The following is a 22269-nucleotide window of genomic DNA, read 5'->3' as shown; positions in this document are numbered from 1 at the left end:
ACGGATACAATCATATTTAAACACTTGACCCACGGTCTGGCACTTGGGAAATTAATAAATATGAGTTGTTATTATTATCTTAACCAGCAAGTCTGTATTCTCCTCAGCAGAGAGCAACTTGCTATATATGCAGTCAGGTTCCAGCCCCAGGCAGCATTACCCCAGGAACGATGAAAAAGTTGCAGCATTTACCTTCCCTGGAGACTCTTTGTTCCCTCCCTGTGCTAGGGGTTTGTTGTTCTGATGGCCTGGCGCCAGAGACTCTTAGAAGGAAAGGCTATGATCCGACACACAAAGACAGAACGAACTATATGAGGAATAAAATTATCTTTCCCCTCAATTATTTGGCCCGAGAAGGGAAGATGGGGTGTGTGTAAGTGTGTGTTACATACTAGTGTTTTTAAACCTAGGCCACAGCAAGGTGCCTAAAGTAGATACTCCAATCCTCATGGTGCACCATAGTCTACGTGAAAAGTGCTTTTAAAAATATGCAGGACGGGGGCGCCTGGGTGGCTCAGTGGGTTAAAGCCTCTGCCTTCAGCTCTGGTCATGATCCCAGGGTCCTGGGATGGAGCCCCGCATCGCATTGGGCTTACTGCTCAGCAGGGAGCCTGCTTCCCTTCCTCTCTGCCTACTTGTTATCAGTGTCTGTCAAATAAATAAATAAAATATTTTTTAAAAAAATATGCAGGCCTGAACCCCAACCAAAGACTCCTCTCAGTTGGTCTGGAGTAAGGATAGGCATAGGTATTTTTAGCCTTCCAGGGCTAAGAACCACTTGTTAAGAACCACCACCAAGCTGTTCCCATGCTACTGTGTCTTATCAGACTTATCAGTCACACGTTGTTGAAAATTAAGATTTCCAGTCTGCACCACCAGCTGATTCTGATGCAATTGGTTCTTTAGCCACAGGTTGGAAAACTCTGCCCTAGCAAACTGGAGAGTCCAAGTCCTGGTGAGCAGAATGCAAAAACAAAGTGCAACGCTGAGAAGTCAAGTCCAAGTCAAACAAGCCAGCTGCGTAAATGGGCAAGAATGATCCCCATGGATATTACCCAGCCCTGGGCCCAGATTCTTACATGTACGACAGGAATGCTCACAACGGCTCAGGAGGCCTTATGGACAGCACCAGGCCCTAAATGGGGACGGTAAATATCTATTGAATAAATGAGGACATTGCAGCGCTGACAGTATACATTAGTTGCCCAAAGTCCCACACTGAGCACGCAACAAAGATAAAAATGAGGATTCAAACAGTCCAAGTCTGGAGCAAACACTCTTCCCCACAGACATAATGCCCTTCTCTGTGGACGTGCTCCCAGGACATGGTACCAAAAATTAAACAAGATAGGGTGATGGTTTTTTCCTATAAACCTAACCTTATTAAAGATGCCATACCGATGAACACCCTTGGTAAAGAGGTAAAAGGTAATTTAAAATAATAAAAAGCACTCACGAGAGAGTTCACTCAAATGGAAGAGGGGGCATAGGGAGAGGATGTGGAAATGCCAGCAGGGACCTCGGAGGCCCCTTGACCACCCGCCCCCCCTCAGGAGGCGGGTGACTAAGGCCACCGAGGGGGTCAGGAACAGGCCAGGGACTCCTGGCCCCCCAGCAGCTCTGGTATCCTAACGGTAGTGCTGAAGGCAGAGTTAGGGGACCTAAAGGAAACAAGAGGAAGGGAGTCTCTCCAGTTGAACACAGACGACTGGGTGACAAGCCTGTCCTTAAGATTTGCAGAGCTCAATACAAAAACAGAAATGTGGACTTGTGGCTAAAAAATGATTAAGAATTTCAAGGTGGACACAGAAAAGCACTAACCAATTGCAGGGCCCTCTGGGCAGGAGAAGAGCCAGGGACCACACAGATCTTGTGCCCTGGGAGTTGCTGTGCCTGGGGAAGCCCGCCCCACCCCCGGCTCCTCCCCTCCACCACTGCCCCAGTTAGGGATTAAATGGGATCCTGCACGCTGAGCACTTGGCAGCACCAAGCCCTGGGAGCTGCTGCAGGAGTCATGGGGCCTCGCCACAGGCTGGGCAGGGGCTAGTCCTAAATTAGCCTGCAGCTGGCCTGCTGCACAAAAGGCCCATGGCCTGCTGCTTGTGTCTACAAAGGCTCTCTGCCCGAGAATTCATAACAGAATTCATAATGAAAATTACTCTTGACCAAATCCTTGGTTACTTCAACATTCATTCTGCAGGATCCCAAATCCTGTGGTCACAGGGACTTTGAAGCATCCACAACTTAACAGAGAACCTCAGAAGACAGAAACACATGACCAAGTCCACACAGCAAAGAAACCCCCAGGCCAGTTTTTACCTAAGACATGCTCAGGAAGGGTGTTTCAAGGGGAACAACTATGAGAACGAACCAGATGGTCAACTTCTGCTTATCTGACACCACATTCCACTCTGAGTCTGAACAAACCACGCCACCCTTGTCCGTTGGCTACTTCACCGTCCCCACCTCCTGCTCACACTTGGTCCCTGGCAGCACCACCACCTTCTCAGCAGAACAACCATGGAGTAGGTGGCAGTGCCCCAGAGACAATGAGGGGCAGAAGGGGATGAGGGCAGAGGAAGATAAAGAAGCCAGCCAAGGAACAAGGAGAACAATGGAAGGTACTAGAAGGTACGTACTTTGCTTCTATTGTAAACAAGGGTGTTCTCCGATTTGAGGGTTTGTCTGTTGAGTGTTCTATACCAGATCTGCTCAGCCCTAGCACTGTTAACACTGACTGCTGGATAGTTCTTCCTTGTAAGGGTGATCCCAGCAAGGTGACACTACAGAAGGCAGCAGTGTTCCTGGGCCCTCCTCAGGCCAGTCGCACTCCACAGTTGTGACAATCAAAAACATCTCCAAACAACGTCAACTGTCCACCAGTGGACAAAATCTCCCATAATGGAGAACAACTTAACCCCAAGATCCTCAATGCACTCTGAGGAAGAAAAATGGCATTAAAAAGAATAAATAGTGGGGAAGAATAAGCTGGATTCCCACCTTCCAGAACAGGGTGACCTGTCTGAGGTGATGGCCATGATATGCGCCTCCCTAAACCTTTCTCTGACCTCCTACCACTGCTCTTTAGGGCTTCAGCTTGAACACAGCAGGATGACACAAAGAAAGGAACCAAGATGTGTGTGTTCCCTTCTGTGTCCTTGTCACTTGTGCTTCTCCCCAAGGCTCTGTGCTCCAGTCACTCACATCCTTCTTCCCACATTCTTCATTCCTTCAGCAGCAGCTGTTTCCAAAGCACCTGCAGGTGCCAGGTGTGCTCTTTTAAGCCCTTGAGAGGCATCAGGGAACAAAGAGATTCCTGCTCTTATGGAAACAGACAACAGCTCTGAGCATAATAAAAAGCAAAGCACACTGTTACAAGGTGAGAGAAGTAGATCTGGCAGAAGGGGGTAGGAAGGAGATGGGGAGTGCCTGGGGAGGTACAGGCAGAGTGGGTTTCAATTTTAAATAAGGCATCAGGACAGGTTTTCTTGAGCAAAGTCCTGAAGAGGGGGAGGGCAGTAGTCCTGCAGGTCCCTCGGGTGAGTGTTGGAGAGGGAGCAGCCTGGGAGCACAGAGGTCACAGGGACAGTGGTAGCCAGAGCAGAGGGCAGCACAGGAGGAAGCCATGAAGGGGAGGAGTTGGTAGCCCATCCTGTGGCCTTCAATTCTTTATTTGGAGAAAAGAATAATATGATTTGGCTGATGTAAATTTTGAACAATCTCTCTAGCTGCTATTCTGAGAATAATGTTTGAAGCAGGGACAGAGGGTGGAAAACAACTGCAGACATCTAGGTGAGAGACGGTGGTTTGGGCCAGCAGTGGGGCGGCACCGGTGGGGAAAGCCTAAGAAGGAACATCTTGCATTCTGGGTACTTCAGCCTCCTACTCTTGCTTAATGCTGAGGGAATGCTGCTTGACCGAACACATGGTATCTCTAGAATGGGAGTTTATATAGTACATTAGAACCACAATTCAACAAATACGTGATCAAAGTTAAAGTAAATACACAAAAAACTTCAATAAACTGCCAAAAACAGGCTTTTTAGAAGAGCTTATCCAGTCCAAGGCATGTATCTGATACTTAGTAGATGCTTATAAATGTTTATTGAATGAGTACATATATAATACATCTTATACTATGTGAATAATTACCATATTCCTTCAGACATAATCATTTACAGCCACTAACTCCAAGTATTTATTACCACTGATATAATTCATTTTGGTTGCCTTGCTCTAAGAATTATTTCTGGCTTTTCTGTTACTGCTGTAAGTCACTTAGTCTTCATTATTTTATGCAGATCATAAATTTGTTTTAAAAATGATCCAACTCAAAATGTCTTAAGTTTGAGGTGAGATAGAAGTTAGAACCCAAATCCTACAACTATCTGGATGCCCATGACCTGACCTCATTGTATTCATCCATAGGGTGAGGGTTACATGCTGACATCCAATGTCTCTACCAGTTCGCAAATTCCAGAAATTTTCACCGAAAAGTATGTTGGGGGTTCCACCATCCCATATATCTGAGAGTCCTTAGAAATATCATATGATCCAGTTCCTTGGGGTCAGTTGCACTGTGGAATTCAGAAAATTTTGGATTTTGGACTCATGTAATACATCTAATGGGGTGTGGAGCAGCACCTTGAAATCAAATACTTCTGCAGTGATGTGTAAGAATATTCATTCACATGAAGATAAACAGTATCATGTAAGTTCAGGTCAAGTTTCACTGCCAAATTAGTTATTAAAAATATTTTGGGGGGAACAGACTATGAAGATGGACCTTTACCCTACACCATTTACAAAAAGTAACTCAAAATGGAGCAAAGACCTAAACAGAAAAGCTAAAACTGTAAAATATTTTAAGAAAATATAGGGGGGAAAACTTCATGATACAGTATTTTTGGCAATAATTTTTTTGGATATGATACCAAAGGCACAGGTAACAAAAAAAATAAATTGGACTACATCAAAATTAAAAACTTCTGTGCATCATGGGACACAATCAACACAGCAAAAATGCAACTTAAGGAATGGGCAAAAATATTTGCAAACCACCTATCTGATAAGGGGGTAATATTCAGAATATATAAAGAACCCTTAAGATGTGGCAACAAAAAAAGCAAATAACCTCATTTTAAAATAGGCAAAGGACTGGAATAGAAATTTCTCCAAAGAACAAACAATCTTAAAATTTGTATGGAACCAAAAGAGACCCTGAATTGCTAAGGAAATGTTGGAAAAAAAAAAAAAAAAAAACCCAAAACTGGGAGCATCACATTGCCTGATTTCAAGCTTTACTACAAAGCTATGATCACCAAGGCAGCATGGTACTGGCACAAAAACAGACACATAGACCAGAGGAACAGGGTACAGAGCCCACATATGAACCCTCAACTCTATGGTCAAATAATCTTCGACAAAGCATGAAAAAATATACAGTGAAAAAGACAGTCTCTTCAATAAATGGTGCTGGGAAAATTGGACAGCTATGTATAGAAGAATGAAACTTGACCGTTCTCTAACACCATACACAAAGATAAACTTGCAACTTCTTGCAAGACATGTCACCAAAGGCAAAGGAAACAAAAACAAAAATGAACTTTTGGGACTTCATCAAGATCAAAAGCTTCTGCACAGCATAGGAAACAGTCAACAAAGCAAAGAGGCAACCCACAGAATGGGAGAAGATTTTTACAAATGACACTACAAAGGGCTGATATCCAAGATCTATGAAGAACCCCTCAAACTCAACACACACAAAGCAGATAATCATGTCAAAAAATGGGCAAAAGACATGAACAGACACTGCTCCAATGAAGACACACAAATGGTTAACAGACACATGAAAAAATGTTCATCATCATTAGCCATCAGGATATTCAAATCAAAACCACATTTCGATACCAACTTACACCAGTTAAAATGGCCAAAATCAACAAGACAGTAAACAATAAGTGTTGGAGAGGACATGGAGAAAGGGGAACCCTCTCACACTGTTGATGGGAATGCAAGTTGGTGCAGCTACTTTGGAAAACAGTGTGGATATTCCTCAAAAAATTAAAAATAGAGCTTCCCTATGACCCTGCAATAGCACTACTGGGTATTTACCCCAAAGATACAGATGTAGTGAAAAGAAGGGCTATCTGTACCCCAACGTTCATAGTAGCAATGGCCACAGTCACCAAACTGTGGAAAGAACCAACATGCCCTTCAACAGACAAATGGATAAAGAAGATATGGTCCATATATACAATGGAATATTATGCCTCCATCAGAAAGGATGAATACCAGACTTTTGTGTCAACATGAACAGGACTGGAAGAGATTATGCTGAGCAAAATAAGTCAAGCAGAGAGAGAGTCAATTATCATGTGTTTTCACTTGCTTGTGGAGCATAAGTAGTAACACAGAGGACATTGGGAAGTGGAGAGGAGAAGTGAGTTGGGGGAAATCAGAGGGGGAGACAAACCATGAGAGACTGTGGACTCTGAGAAACAAACTGAGGGTTTTGGAGGGGAGGGGAGCGGGGGAATTGGGTGAGCCTGGTGGTATTAAGGAGGGCACATATTGCATGGAGAACTGGTGGTGTGGTGCATAAACAATGATATTTAGAACACACCAAAAAAAAAATTAAGTTTTAAAAACTAAAAAGAAAAAAAAAAGACATTTCTCCAAAGATACACAAATGGTCAACGGACTTATGAAAAATGCTCAGCATTAGTAATCATTAGGGAGATGCAAATCAAAACCATAATGACATACCACTTCACACCTATTAGAATGGTTGCTGTTAAAAAAAAAAAAAAAAGAAAGACTTGGCAAGGATGTGGAGAAATTGGAACCCTATGCAATGCTGATAGAAATATAAAATAGGGCAGCTGCTATAGAAAACAGTATGGCAGTTTCTCAAGAAAATTAAAAATAGAAGTACCATATGATCCAATAACTCCAGTTCTAGATATATATCCAAAGCAATTCAATGCAGGGTCTCAAAGAGATATGTGTACACCTGTGTTCACTGTAGCATTATTCACAATAGCCAAAAGGTGTAAGCAACCCAAGTATCCATCAAAGATGAATGGATAAACAAAAATGTGATATATAATGGAATATTATTCAGCCTTAAGAAGGAAGTAAATTCTGACACATGCTGCTACGTGGATGAATCCTGAAGACATTATGCTAAGGGAAATAAACCAGTCATAAAAGAGCACATCCTGCTTATATGAGGTAACTAAAATAGACAAATTCATAGAAATGGAAAGTAGAATGGTAGCTGTCAGGGGCTGGAAGAAGAGAAGAAGGAAAGTTACTGTTTAATGGGTATGAAGTTTCAGTTTGGGAAGATGAAAATGTTTTGAAGATGATGGTCCTGATAAGTGTACAATAATGTATATGGATTTAACTGATGCTACTGATCCACTTAGAAATGGTTAAAATGGAGGATTTCTGGGGAAGATGGCAGAATAGGAAGATCCTAAGCTCACTTTGACCCACAGATAAAACTAGGTAATACCCACATCAGTGCAAGTAACCCAGAAAAGGACCCAAAAACTGGCAGACAAACTCTCCACAGCTAAAGATAGGTTAGTGGCCACATCGAAGAGGATAGGAAGGGTAGAGATGCAAATGGAAACTAAATGGACCCACAGGACTATCCATGGGAGGGAGAGGTGTTGTAGGTGCAGAGAAGAGAAAAACAGACTCTCATGCCAGGGAGCCCACTCAAGGAAGATGAATCCCATAACACTTGACTTTGGAAAGCAGAGGTGCTGAATTTTGTGAGAAGAAACTGAGTCCCCACCCTTAAGGAGCATAACAAACAGCTCTGTGGAGATATGGCAATAAAGGCAGCACACAACACACATGGGAGATGCCCCTGAAGCACCGTTCTGGTGAACAGGAGCTATTGCACTACATAGGGCACTACAGGACCTCTTCTTTATAAGGCCACTACTTTCAAGAACAGGAGACATAGCTGACTTTTCTAACACTGAGCTACAGATACAGAGAGTTAGACAGAATGGGGAGATGGAGGAATGTGTCCCAAATGAAGGAACAGGACAAAATCAAAGCAAAAGAGCTAAATGAAATGGAGACAAGTAATATGCTTGATAGAGAATTTAAAGTACACGTCACAAAGATACTCACTGGACTTGAGAAAAGAATGGAGGACCTCAGTGAGACCCTTAAAGAGATAAAAACAAAAAAATAACCAATCAGAGATGAAGAACTCAATAACAGAAATTAAAAATACGTAAGAGAGAAAAAGCAGTAGACTAGAGGAAGCAGAAGAACGATCAGTGACTTGGAGGACAGAGTAATGGAAAGCAATCAAGCTGAATGGGAAAGAGAAGAAAATAATGGTAAAAAATAAAAGTGGAGTTAGGGTACTCCATCAAGTATAATAACAACATTTTGCATTAAAGGGCTCCTGAAAGGAGAGAGAAAAGGGGACAGAAAATTTATTTTAGGAAATAATAGATGAAAATGTCCTGAATTTAGAGAAGGAAACAGATATCCAGATCTAGGAGGCATATAGAACCCCCAATAAAATCAACCCAAGGAAGTCCACACCAAGACACCTTGTAATTAAAGTGGTGAAAAGTAGTGATAAAGAGAGATTTTAAAAGTTAACAAAAGAAAAGAAAACCATTACAAACAAGGGAACCCCCGTAAGATTATAAGGTAATCTTTCAACAGAAACTTTGCAGGCCAGAAGAATGGCACGATATATTCAAAGTGCTGCAGGAAAAAAATCTACAGCCAAGAATATTCTATCCAGCAAATCTATTTTTCAGAATAGGAAAGATCAAGAGTTTCCCAGACAAACAAAACTTAAGGGAATTCATGACCATTAAACCAGACCTATAAAAAAAGTTAAAGGAAACTCTGTGAGGGGAAAGGAAAGACCATAAGTTAGAGTCAGAAAAGGAGGAAACAAAAAATAACTGTATCTACAACAATCAGTCAAGGGATTCACAAAGTAAAAGGATGCAAAGTATAAAACCATATACTTAAAACTTGGGGGGAGGAGAGAAGTAAAGAATGGGTTTCAAATTTAGGTGACCATCAACTTAATATAGGTTGCTCTATGCATAAGATTTTATATAAAACTTAATGGAAACCACAAATAAAAAACCAGTAATAGATATGCAAAATATAAAGAAAAGAATCCAAGTATATCACTAAAGAAAGCCAACAAACTGTGAGAGAAGAGAGCAAGTAAAAGGAACAGAGAATTATAAAACCCACTATAAAACAAGTAACAAAACCGCAATAAGTACATACCTATCAATAATTGCTTTGAATTTAAATGGACTAAACAGTGAAATCAAGAGACACAGGGTCATAGGGGAAAAGAGGGGAAAAAAATAGAACAAGACAAAATCAAAGAGGGAGACAAACCATAAGAGACTTTTAACCATAGGAAACAAAAGTGAAAGTTGAGGAGAGGAAGTGGTGGAGGGATGGGGTAGCTGGGAGATAGACAATAGGGAGGATGTGATGTAATGAGCACTGGGTATTATAGAAGACTGATGAATCACAGGCCTGAACTTCTGAAACCAGTAATAATGTTAATTAATTGATTTTAAATTTAAAAATGTAAATAAAAAACAAAAACAACAGTACATGTCTATATACTGCCTACAAGAGACTTGTTTCAAACCTAAAGACACATGCAGATTGAAAGTGAAGGGATGGAAAAGCCTCTATCATGCAAATGGGAGTGAAAAGAAAGCTGTAGCAAAACTTAACATTGGATAAAACAGACTTTAAAACAAAGACTATAACAAAAGACAGAGAAGGACACTAATTAGTCATTAAGGAAACAATCCAACAAGAAGCTGCCATAACAATTGTAAATATTTCTGCACCCAACAAGGAAGCACCCAAATACATAAAGCAGATAATAATAAATATCAAGGAAGTATCAATAGTAATGCAGTAACAGTAGTGGACTTTAACAGCCCACTCACATCAGTGGAGAGACCATCCAAACAGAAAATCAACAAGGAAACAATGGCTTTGAATGACACATTGGACTAGATGGATCTAACAGTTAATACTCAAAACATTCCATCCCAAAACAGTAGAATACATATTCTTTTCAAGTGCACATGGAACATTCTCAGAATAGATCACATATTAGGCCACAAAGCAAGTCTCAACAAATTCAAAAAGATTAAATTCATGCCATGCATCTTTTCTGACCACAACTCTATGAAACTAGAAATTACCTACAAGAAAAAAATCTAGAAAGAACAAATATATGGAGGTTAAATAACATGCTACTAAACAATGAACGGGTCAACTAAAAAAATCAAAACATACATGGAGATAAATGAAAATAAAAACATAACAACACCAAATCTTTGGGATGCAGCAAAAGCTGTCTAAGAGAGAAGTTTATAGCAATACAGGACTACCTCAAAAAGCAAGAAAAATCTCAAATAAACAACCTAATCTTACATCTAAAGGACCTAGAAAAAGAAAAACAAAACCCAAAACCAGTAGAAGGAAGAAAATAATAAAGACTAAAGCAGAAATAAATGAAATAAACTAAAAATATAGTAGAACAAATCAAAGAAACTAGGAGCTGATTCCTTGAAAAGAGCAACAAAATTGATAAACTTTTAGGCAGCTTCCCTCCCCTCCACAAAAAAAAGAACAGAAATAACAAATGCATCACAGAAACAGAAAAAACCTATAAGTTTATGAAAAATTATATGTCAAAATTAGACACAGTGGACAACCTAGAAGAATGGATAAGTTCCTAGAAACATATAACTTCCCTAAACTGAATCAGGAAGAAATAGAAAATTTAAACAGGTCAACTATCAGCAAGGAAATTGAATCAGTAATTAAAAAAAAAAAAAAAAAACTACCGACAAGGAAAAGTCCAGGACCAGATGGCTTCATAGGTGAATTCTACCAAACATATAAAGAAGAGTTAGTACCTATTCTTCTCAAGCCATTCCAAAAAATTGAAAAAAATTCTTTCTATAAGCCAACATTACCTTAACACCAAAACCAGATAAAGACACCACACACACACACACACACACACACACACACACACACACAACAAAAACAAAAAACTAGAGACCAATAGCCTTGATGAACATAGATCCAAAAATCCTCAATAAAATATTAGCAAATCAAATCCAACAATATTTTTTTTTTTAAAAATCTTTCACTATGATCAAGTGGGATTTATTCCTGGGATGCAAGGGTGGTTCCATACTTGTAAATCAATCAACGTGATACATCACATCAACGAGAGAAAAGATAAAAACCATATGATCATTTCAATAGATGCAAAAAAAAGCATTTGACAAAGTACAACATCCATTCATGGTAAAGACCCTCAACAAATAGGTCTAGAGGGAACACACCTCATCATAATAAAAGCCATCTATGAAAGACTTAAAGCTAAGATCATACTCGATAGTGAAAAAATGAGTGCCAGGAACTCAAAGACTGGGAACAAGAATGTTCAGTCTCACCACTTTTATTCTACATAGTACTGCAAGTCCTAGCAACAGCAACCAGACACCTAAAAGAAATAAAAGACATCCAAACTGGTAAGGAAGAATAAAAACTTTCACTAATGGCAGATGACATGATACTAAAGAGAGAAAACCCTAAAGAGTCCACCAAAAAACTATCAGAGCAGATAAATGAATTCAGTAAGGTCACAGAATACAAAACCAATATACAGAAATCCATCACACTTCTGTACACTATTAATGAAGCAGCACAAAGTGAAACTAAGAAAACAATCCCATTTACAATTGCACCATAAGTAATAAAATACCTAGGACTAGACTTAAGGTGAAACACTGATGAAAGAAATTGAAAACAATACAAATGGGAAAATAGTTCATGCTCATGGGTTGGAAGAACAAATGGTTAAAATGTCCATACTACCCAAAGCAACCTACAGATGTAAGGTTAAACCCTATGAAAAATATAATAGCATTTTTCACAGATTTAGGACAAAAAATACTAAAATTTATATGGAACCACAAAAGACCCTGAATAGCCAAAGCAACCCTGAAAAAGAAGAACAAAATAGGAGGTATGAAAATCCTATATTTCAAGTTATTACAAAGCTGTAGTCATCAAATAGTATGGTAATAACACAAAAATGGGCACATAGATCAAAACGACAGACTAGAGAACACAGTAATAAACCCATGATTATATGCTCAATTAATCTTTAACAAAGGAGACCAGAATATGCAATGGGAAAAAGACAGTCTCTTCAATAAATGCTGGTGGGAAAACTGGACAGCTAGCTACCTGTAGAAGAATGACACTGGACAACTTTCTTATATCATACCAAAAAAAAACAACAACAACTAAAAATGGATTAAGGACCTAATTGTGAGATCTAAAACCCTAAAAATCCTGGAAGAGAGAGCATAGGCAGTAATTTCTCTAACACTGGCCATAGCAACATTTTTCTAGATATGTCTTTTAAGGGAAGGGAAACAAAAACAAAATTCAACTACTGGGACTTCATCAAAATAAAGCACTTCTGCATGGCAGAGGAAACAACCAACAAAACTAAAAGATAAGCTACTGAATGGGAGAAGATATTTGCAAATGACATAGCTGATAAAGGGTTAGTCTCCAAAATTTAAAAAAAAAACTTACACAACTCAACCCCCAAAACTCAGATAATCCAATTAAAAAATTGGCAGAAGACATGAACAGACATTTCTCCAAAGACATACAGATGGCCAACAGACAAATGAAATGATGCTCAACATCACTCATCATGAGGGGACTGCAAATCAAAACCACAGTGAGATATCACCTTACACCTGTCAGAATGGCTAAAACCAAAAACACAAAAAACAACAAATGTTGGGAAGGATGTGGAAAAAAAGGAACCTTCGTGTGCTGTTGGTGAGAATGCAGACTGCGGCAGTCATTGTAGAAACAGTACAGAGGTTCCTCAAACAATTAAAAATAGAGCTATCATATGTTCCAGTAATTCCACTACTGGGTATTTGCCCAAAGAAAATGAAAACACTTTTTCAAAAAGATATATGGACCTCTATGTTTATTGCATTATTTACAATAGCTAAATTATGGAAGCAGCCCTAAGGTCCAATGATAGATAAATGGATAAAGAAGTGGTATACATATAATATGGAATATTACTCAGCCATAAAAAGGAATGAAGTCTTGCCATTTGCAACAAAAATGAATCTAGAGAATATAATGCTAAATGAAGTCAGTCAGAGAAAGACAAATACAGTATGATTTCACAAACAGGTAATTCAAGAAACAAAACAAAGAAAAAATAATACAAAACAAAAACCAGACTTAACTACAGAGAACCGATGGTTATCAGAGGGGAGGTTGGCGGGGGCATGGATGAAATAGGGGAAGGAGACTAAGTACACTTATAACTATGAACATTGAGTAATGTACAGAGTTGTTGAATCACGATATTATACACCTGAAACGAATGTAACACTGTATGTGAACTATAATGGAAAATTTTTTAAATGGTTAAAATGTTTATCCCAATTTTTAAAAAGCCCTCAAAAAAAATATTTTGGAATTCCTGGTGTTTTGGCTTTTAGAACTGTAGATAAGGGATCCTGGAAAAATTCAGTTGTTGGTTTATATCATCATGTCTTCTTGGTGAAAATTTGTTTGCAGACTCACCAATCAGCAAAAATTCACTGAAACTCACAAAAATGTAAAAAGACATTGTTGTAAATGAAACACTACTACTCCTGATTGAGGAATGATCCTCCTGGCTTATGAAGGCCATTTTGTTTGACTAAGAATTGGGCAGGGACCAGAAAGCCCCAACCACCAGCTCTGGCCCTACAGATTCAAGTTGATGTAAGCACGACCCATCTCTAAAGCTGGTTCAGTTCTCCATCCAGTGTCACTGTTTTCACTGGAAGTCAAAGGTCTACATTACCTCAAGCTCAACTAGAAAGATGTGAAAGAACCGATTAATACTATCCCTAATAAATTGCTTTTTTTCCTGAGCTTAGCATTTATCTTAATGTAAACTGTTCCATCTCTCTTGATGTTTAGCAATTAATAGTTATTAGAAGATGCAAACATATACAAATCTTAAGAGTGTTTACATACAACCTGGAAATTGCCATTTGGAAGCCTACAGGAGAGGTAACAGCCGTCTTCACAGGTAGCAGACTAAGTAGGTATGCTTTATAAATGGCCCAAATGTTAATGAATAGCAATTTCTGAATTTTAACTTTTATGTTTAAGAAACGTAAAATGTCACTACTAGGTCATCGAAATTGGGACATGGCCATGGTTAATTGTCTTGGTAAATTTGTTTGGAAAGCAGTTTGGCTGTTTGTGTAAAATGAGAAATCACTATATTTTCATGGAAGTGAATTCAAAAGTAATTGCTACTCAAAAAGTAAAAATGTGGAAGGAGACTCATGTACATCAAAAAATTCATACGAGGAGGCACTTGGGTGGCTCAGTCGGTTAAGCGCAGGCCTTCGTCTCAGGTCATGATCCCAGGGTCCTGGGATCGAGCCCCATATCGGGCTCCCTGCTCTGCAGGAAGCCTGCTTCTCCCTCTCCCACTCCCTCTGCTTGTGTTCCCTCTCACTGTGTCTTTCTCTGTCAAATAAATAAATAAATCTTTAAAAAAAGAAAAAAAAGGAAATTCTTACAAGAGTGAAGCCATCCATGCATGTTGCTTCACGGTCAGATGGAGAACACAAACATTCTAACATTGCTTTGCTTGAATGTGCTCCTTTCAAGTATATTTTGTTTCCATTTTTGAGGAGGAGAAAGCCAAGGCTTCTTTCAGGGAGGATGGGGTGGGACAAAGTACATGCACACGTCCTCTGCCCACTCTGCCTTCTTCCTCCTGTTTCATCCTTTCCCCTGTTCCTTCACTTTTTTCCCCACATTCTAAGCAAATGCTTAGAGGACCAATGGCAAGGTGTTGGCTAGTGAAGTGGAATCTGGATCAGAGAGCGGTTGACATTCGAATTACCTTTTACTGTAAAAAATGTTTACATTAATGTAATGTAATTAATGTAACGTAAAACTGTTTACATTACAACTACTTTTAATCCTCTCCTCATACCCTACATATCTTAATCCCTATCCTTGTGCTGGGTCTCCTACCTCAGGCTGGCCTCTCTCCTACCTCTGTGTATTCTAGAGGGTGCCCTCACAGAGGTGTAACAGCCCACCTCCGTGAACACCATCGACAGGGCCACTTTGAAACCCTCCTCCTGTTCTGAGCTCTGCAAAGGTGCTTCTGAACTCAACTGCCCCCTTTCCTGCCTCAGCGTGAGGATGCACCAAAGCTGGAGGGAAGGTGAAAGAGCCTCTTGGAGGTTTCCCCTGCATGGCCCTCTCCACACAGCCTGGAGAACTTCAGCTGGATCTGGGGTTGTTACCAACACTTCAACCAGGCTTTTGTTCTTCTGACGCTATACATTCACCCTGTTTTTCCACTGAGAGCTGGAATGAATGCCAACATTTCTCTGGAAGTTTGATGGTACAGAGTGGACTTCTGTTACAATGTCGTCAAGAGCGTGACAGGCAAAGGCACCACTGATGAGGGTGGAGGGAGGGTACAACACGGATAAAATTTTTTATTTCACTGGTATTTTAATGAGTAAAATATATATATATAAACAACATAGTAAAGCCATGAGTTCACAGACATTATTGCTTATAGTGAGGAAGAGTAAAATAAAAAGGAGAGAGCTGTATTAAAAGTAATTTAAAGTAAAAGACTAAGAAAATAAGAATATTAGTGAGCAGGCACTGTAAAAATAAAAAAGATGGCAAGAATATGGCTACCGTTGAAGAAATGGCACAAATTCTCAATGCTCCCTTGGTCTCAAACTGCAGCGTGGTCTTTATGATCCTTTAAAAAGCGTAGTCCAGGGGCACTTGGGTGGCTCAGTGAGTTAAACCTCTGCCTTCCGCTCAGGTCATGATCCCAGGGTCCTGGGATCGAGCCCCGCATAGGGCTCCTTGCTCAGCGGGGAGGCTGCTTCTCTCTCTCCCTCTGCCTTACTTGTGATTTCTATCTCTCTTTCAATAAATAAATAAAATCTTAAAAAGAAAAAAAAAAAGCATAGTCCATTATTCCCACAGCAACGGGGGCCCTTATCTCACTGGTCATCCATCTACAAGTGCACGCCACCTCTCCCCTGATGAACTGTAAGCCCAGGCACTACTTGCCACACCTGTGAGGTGCAGGCATGCTTCTGGTCTACCACGCGCTACCTGTGTCTGCTTTGACCTTGGCAAGGGCAAGTATATAGGAAGCATTTGAAACTGACACAAAATGTAGGGTGTCCCTGACCTTCTTCCTCTGACTCTAGGGGACAGGAGTTGGCCATGCATTCAATACAACCCTGCCCCCCTGTTACCTGGAGCTCTTTCTGCACTGGCTCCTGAACTCTCCTTTGAGAGCCCAAAGTTAGGAACTGAACATCAGATAGAAAAGTTTCTGCTATGATACCCACTCTAAAATTCATACCTTATCTATGGGATACATTTTTGGATGAGCTGGAGAAAGTGACCGCCAGGAAGCAATCATCATTGCTGGTTGATGCTCCCCAGCATCCAGTCAGTTTATGGTCAATAATCCCACCTGGTAAGTTTACTCATCCATTATCTCATATATGATGTGCTCACAGTTCACCTTGAAATATATACCAGAAAGTTTCATGACTCAAGGTCAAACATTTTTGGCTGCTTTACTAACATGTTTTACCTTGCTCTTCTGGATGCTTACTTGCTTATATGTCTGTCTGAAATATTTTTCTGGGTAAAGTTATACAGGCTCATCTCTGTGGCAAAGAACTTAAGGGCCTCCACTGTCTCCTTGTCGATGATCTGAAGCAGACCTTAAATTTTGCAACTTGCAATGTTGACCCTTGTGCCTGGTATTCAGAAATGCATCTAAGCCAAGATTCTGAGCTTCCATAAGAAAACAACAATCCAATCTCCAGACTGGCTGACTTTTGGTATTTAATAGATATTTAAGGAAGCTGGTCTCTAGGTACATCAGGAATGATGATATCCAGCTCACTTCTCTATTGCTCAATTTTTAAGAAAGGTTTGGTTGACAACAACATTCTCTAGGGAGGATGGCCTGGAGACCAGGAGTGCTCTTCTCTCAGCCCACTGCAGTCTACATCAGGCCAGCAGAGAGCTCTGCACTGCCAGACAATCTGGCCTTTGGAAGAACCTCTGCGGCTGCATGGCCACAAGCCCACAACAAGGGGCTTCATGAAAGAGAACCTGATGAGTACAGCTCGCTCTGTGCCCTCTGAGGACTTCCCATCTGATGTCAGAGCCCTGTCTAGCAAGATTCTTAGCATTGGGAGTCATTCACCTTCACCTGAGCCTGAGTAAGCTTTCACCTTGTGGACGGCATGACTCACAGGACTGAGCACCGCTCCCTCAGCACAGGCTGAAGGAGCCAAGAGCAGGGTCTGGGGTCTGCCTGTGGCAAAGGAACAGAACCCCCTCCACGTGCTTAGTGTATGAATACTGTCTGTGACTTCATCTTATCTTTTCTGTTTACAGCTCCACTTTAAACTCTCTCAAGCCCAAATTCTTTCTTTGAAAATAACATTATAAAAACATATGTTTATAAAAAATAAAAAATTTAAAAAAAAACATTATAAGTCTATTGTAAGAATTTTGAAAGATGTATATAAACTGTTTTGTACTCCCCAGTACACATACTCAGCATATTATAATAATAGCTAACAGTTATTGAGTGCTGACTGTACCATAACTTATCCTTAGCACTCTAAGTAGATTTAATCCTCACACAACTATGAGGTTGTTATTAGTATCATCCCCATTTTTTAGATGAGCAAATGGAGGCTCATGGGTTTTTAAAATACTGATTCAAATCTATCATAGGCAAAACTTGGATTTGAACCCAAGTCCCCAACTCTGATACCACTACTAGGAGTTACTACTTTAAAGCTATTTTTTTGGTCTTGTTCTTCTTGTCAATTATTTGCTTATTTTTGGAGGCTGGGAACAGTCTCATTTAGGGTCCCCTACTAGTCCAGAATTTCCCAGTTTTATAATACAAAAGCCCATTTCCCAAGATAGCACTCAGTGGTTTTCTTATTATGTTCTTATCTTTGTATCAGGAACATTGCTAGTACCTACAGATACCTTCATGCATATGAGGAAGAAGAGGTACCCATTTATTTGGATACTTTTGATCTTCTTTCAATGTATTTATGTAAACTGTCTTAAATCCTTTCTAGAATAAGATGGGGTACAGAGAAACAAATATAAATACAGAACTTCACATTGTGTTTAACACCTTTAGAGTTATGAGTATTAATATATATATTACCTTTATATCCTTGTTCTGTCTCCCTGAGATCAATTTTGGTTATTGGCTTGAAATCAGTATCCCATAATCGAATACACCCATCTCGTCCACCAGTGGCAAAGCCTTCTTCACAAGCATACATGCTAAAGATTCCAGCCTGTTGAGTAAGGCAGAGAATACTCAATACTGCAATGATTCTAAATAGTCATTATAGTTGGATCTTGATTTAAAAAAAAAACAAAAAACTTAAAATACCTTGTTCTCTATTGAAATCCTGACAATAGACCAAGTAGCCACTTATGAAATCCTTCATTTTGGTTAGATCAAAAATTAATCACAATTACCACCAAAGCAAACCAGTTCAAATGCTCCTTTACCATTACTAAATTGATGGCAATTTGAAAAAAAAAAGAAAATCATTCACTAATTCCTTGGTTAAAGTCGAAATGAAGATCAAGCTCCTTTATGTGACAACTAATTCTTATAAAGAAAAGGCAACAATGAAGGTGCTTCATATTAATTGCCACTCAAAATAACGAAGCAAAGAATATGAACACTTTCACTGGTAAGCAGGTGCCTGAAATGCATCTCAGTGAGCTCAAGTAGGCAACACCTGAGCCTAAATGAAGACAAATAACATTTGTGTTAGTTTGTTAAGGATTATGTAAAGATGCTTTTTTTCACATGAGAAATAGCTTCATGACTTACAGAAGCTTCTCCACAGGGAAATATTTTGCCTGGTCTCTTGAAAAGTGCTACAGGAATATACTATCAACAGAAGATCCAGTGTGAAGAGAAATTAGGTTACTAAGGCAGCTGCTTTTATGCACAAGGACAACTACAAACCTCTGAATTGTTTTAAAAACTGTTTCATAATTAGTAAAGCCAAGAAAGTTGGTTCGACATACAGGACAATGAAAGACCTAAAATTTCCTAGCTCTTTTGCTAAGATGTGCTTCAACTTTTCTTTGTATTAAGAGTAATAGGTGACTAGTGTGGAGGCAATTAGTTACAGGTCTGGTAAGTTTCCAAAAAATTTTTTACCCTGTTTCCATTTACTACAATAAGCTTCAGCTTTCACACTTCCCATTCTTCTGGGCATTTCCATTTTATCATCTATAGATATGGCAATGTAACCATTATCACGTGTCAAGAGAGAACAGAATGGTCAGAAGTAAAGTCTGCCCTTGTTCTTACAAAGCAGACCCTTATAAGAGAGAAGTTTATCAATGGTTTCTGTTTGCATTCTAATTTGTGATTCAGACATGGCAGTGATGCTTACTCATTCAGAGCGAGGAAATATCTACCCTTACTAACCAGTGTAAAAACAATACTTATCTACACTCTTGCTATTCAACACACGGGCCCCAGGCCAGCAGCAATGGCATCATCCCAGACTTACTGAGTCAGAATCTGCATTTTAACAAGATCCCCAGGAGATTCATGGCTACCTTAAAGTTTGAGAAGTATTGATCTAGAAGATGAAAAGGATCATAAAATAATTTTATTCTTCTAGATGTTGGTGAATAATAACACTAATGAACCAATAATTGAGGTGAAGGCTAAATTATTAAGCTTTTGAAATATTTCTTTTAGGTGAACAAAAATAATTTGAGAATTCTTTTGTGAATGTGTAGAGAGGGTTCAGCAGGGTCCACTGATTCTAAAACAACAGAAAAAAACCCCCACATATTTATGATGTCAACTTTTTAAATAAATAATCACCCATTTTCCACATGGACATACTCACACTATGTGCGCCTTGAATGGTGCGGACTAAATTGAGCCCTTTCCAGACGTAGATGTCTCCATTTAAAGCACCAGAATAGGTGATGTCTTCTTTGGCACATGCAAGGCAAAGGATGGTCTGAAGATCCCCCGTTTTGCCAAATATCCCTCTTTTTGCAGTCAGGGCATTTCCACAGAGTGTCCAAAACTGCAAAGTCATAAAATGAACAGATCCCAAAGTAATGTCTTCATTCTGATGCATTACATTATTGGTATCTGCTTCTATTTCAGTACTTTTTTTTGGCTAAATCTTTTATTGCCCCCTGCCCTTGAATTTTTAACTTAAATGCAATTAATTAACATAATGTATTATTTGTTTCATGGGTACAGTCTGTGATTCATTGTCTTACACTACACCCAATGGTCACCACGACATATACCCTCCCCAAAGTCCATCACCCAGCCACCCCATTCCCTCACACCCCATCCCTCCAGCAACCTTCCATTTGTTTCCTACGAGTGAGTCTCTTATAGTCTGTCTCCCTCTCTGATTTCCTCTTTTTTCATTTTTCCCTCTCTTCCCCTATGATCCTCTGCATTGTTTTTTAAATTCCACATATCAGAGAAATCATATGATAATTGTCTTTCTCTGATTGACTTATTTCCCTTAGCATAATACCCTCTACTTCCACCCATGTCGTTGCAAATGGCAAGATTTTATTTTTGATGGCTGCATAGTATTCCACTGTGTATATGTGGTGTGTATGTGTATATATATACATACATGCATACACTCACATATTCTTTATCTATTCATCTGCTGATGGACATCTAGGTTCTTTCCATAGGTCAGATGTTGTGCATTGCTGCTATAAACACTCAGGTGCACATGCCCCTTCAGATCACTAGATCTCTGGGGTAAATACTCAGTAATGCAATTGCTGGGTCATAGGGTAGCTCTATTCTCAACTTTTTGAGGAACCTCCATTTGCATCATTTGCTATAGCCAAACGAGGCACATATAATTTACCTTGTTCTACTGTAACCAACAGAACTGTAAAAACCTTTCAGCCAACTGATAGCACCATAAGAAAAACTTTAAAGGTATTTTTTTAACTTTCAACAGTTCTAAAATTCCCAAACTTTACTAAATGCTTAATGATGATTAAATACAAAAGGCCAATGTTCTCAGAATTAGAATAAAGTGGACAAATCATCAGGTTTTTAATTTTTAGGCAAATTACAGAAGCAGTCTAGGTTCACTGTAGAGAAGTTTAGAAATACAGAAAAGTATAAAGAGGAAAACTGAAATATCTACAACATCCTGCTAATGTGTTGAGATATCTTCCAGACATTTTTTTCCAGACATTTGGAAATAATGTCTTTTTAACTAAAATTTGTGATAAATCTTCATTGTAGAAATGTTACTCAAAAACTTTTCTATGAGTTATCTTTACATATAGCCAAATAACTGATTAAGCTTTTTAGTTTTCGTTGTATAATCTATCATGTGCGAGAATCGTTATGCATAAAGCTTGAGCTACTGTATAGAAAGTAATAGCAAGACTTCCATGGTTATACAGAAATTAAATATTTTGCTTTGACATGGTTTTTTAAATGTATGAACTGGTATGACTTTCCTGCTGTGTATATAGCCCCTCAGTTTATAAAGGTTCTTTACATTTATTTGATCTTCCTAATATCCCCTGACAACAGGCTAAAGCAGCTATTCCTATCATTCCCATTTGGAAGTGAGGGCAAAGGGGCTGACATGGTTTGCTCAATGTAAGGGTTCAAAGTGGGTCTTGCACGAGAAAATATTGAAATCTTGATTTTGCCTTGAGAACTTTAAGTCTAATGAAGATACTTAGAGTGCAAGAGACAGTTTCAAGGTAGCATCTTCAGACCACATACAAGTGGCAAGAAAATTCAAAAATAGAGAACCACGTTGAATCACTTGGAAGGAGCAAGGCTAGGATCTGGATCAGTGGTGAGGAAGAAGTTACATCAGTGATGAGGACGGCAGGATTAGGCAAATCAAAGCGACAAAAAATTTTAAAAAGTGTGAGGAAAAATCAATGACAAGCCAAATATTTTGTGCCTATGGGAGAGGAAAAATGGTGGCCCTCTCTCAGAGTATTTAAGTATTGAGGGAAGCAGTTCTGGGATGCTTGTAC

The 22269-nt window shown here is 39.3% G+C and overlaps 1 protein-coding gene across 5 annotated transcripts in view; it reads right to left on the bottom strand.

Moving 5' to 3' along the window:
- Positions 1–22269, bottom strand: part of EML6 (EMAP like 6) — a 277855-nt gene that overhangs the window by 134029 nt on the left and 121557 nt on the right. For all 5 annotated transcript variants that reach the window (XM_032352130.1, XM_032352133.1, XM_032352134.1 and 2 more), the window contains exons 6-7: positions 20115–20300; positions 18386–18521 (exon numbers count right to left, since the gene is read on the bottom strand). In XM_032352130.1, the coding sequence (XP_032208021.1) occupies positions 18386–18521; positions 20115–20300 (322 nt within the window). The remainder of the gene's footprint in view (positions 1–18385; positions 18522–20114; positions 20301–22269) is intronic.

This window comes from Mustela erminea, chromosome 7 (assembly GCF_009829155.1).
Source record: "Mustela erminea isolate mMusErm1 chromosome 7, mMusErm1.Pri, whole genome shotgun sequence".
Lineage (NCBI taxonomy): Eukaryota > Metazoa > Chordata > Mammalia > Carnivora > Mustelidae > Mustela > Mustela erminea.
The sequence above is the reverse complement of the archived record's forward strand: the minus strand, read 5'-3'. Positions and strand labels throughout refer to the sequence as shown.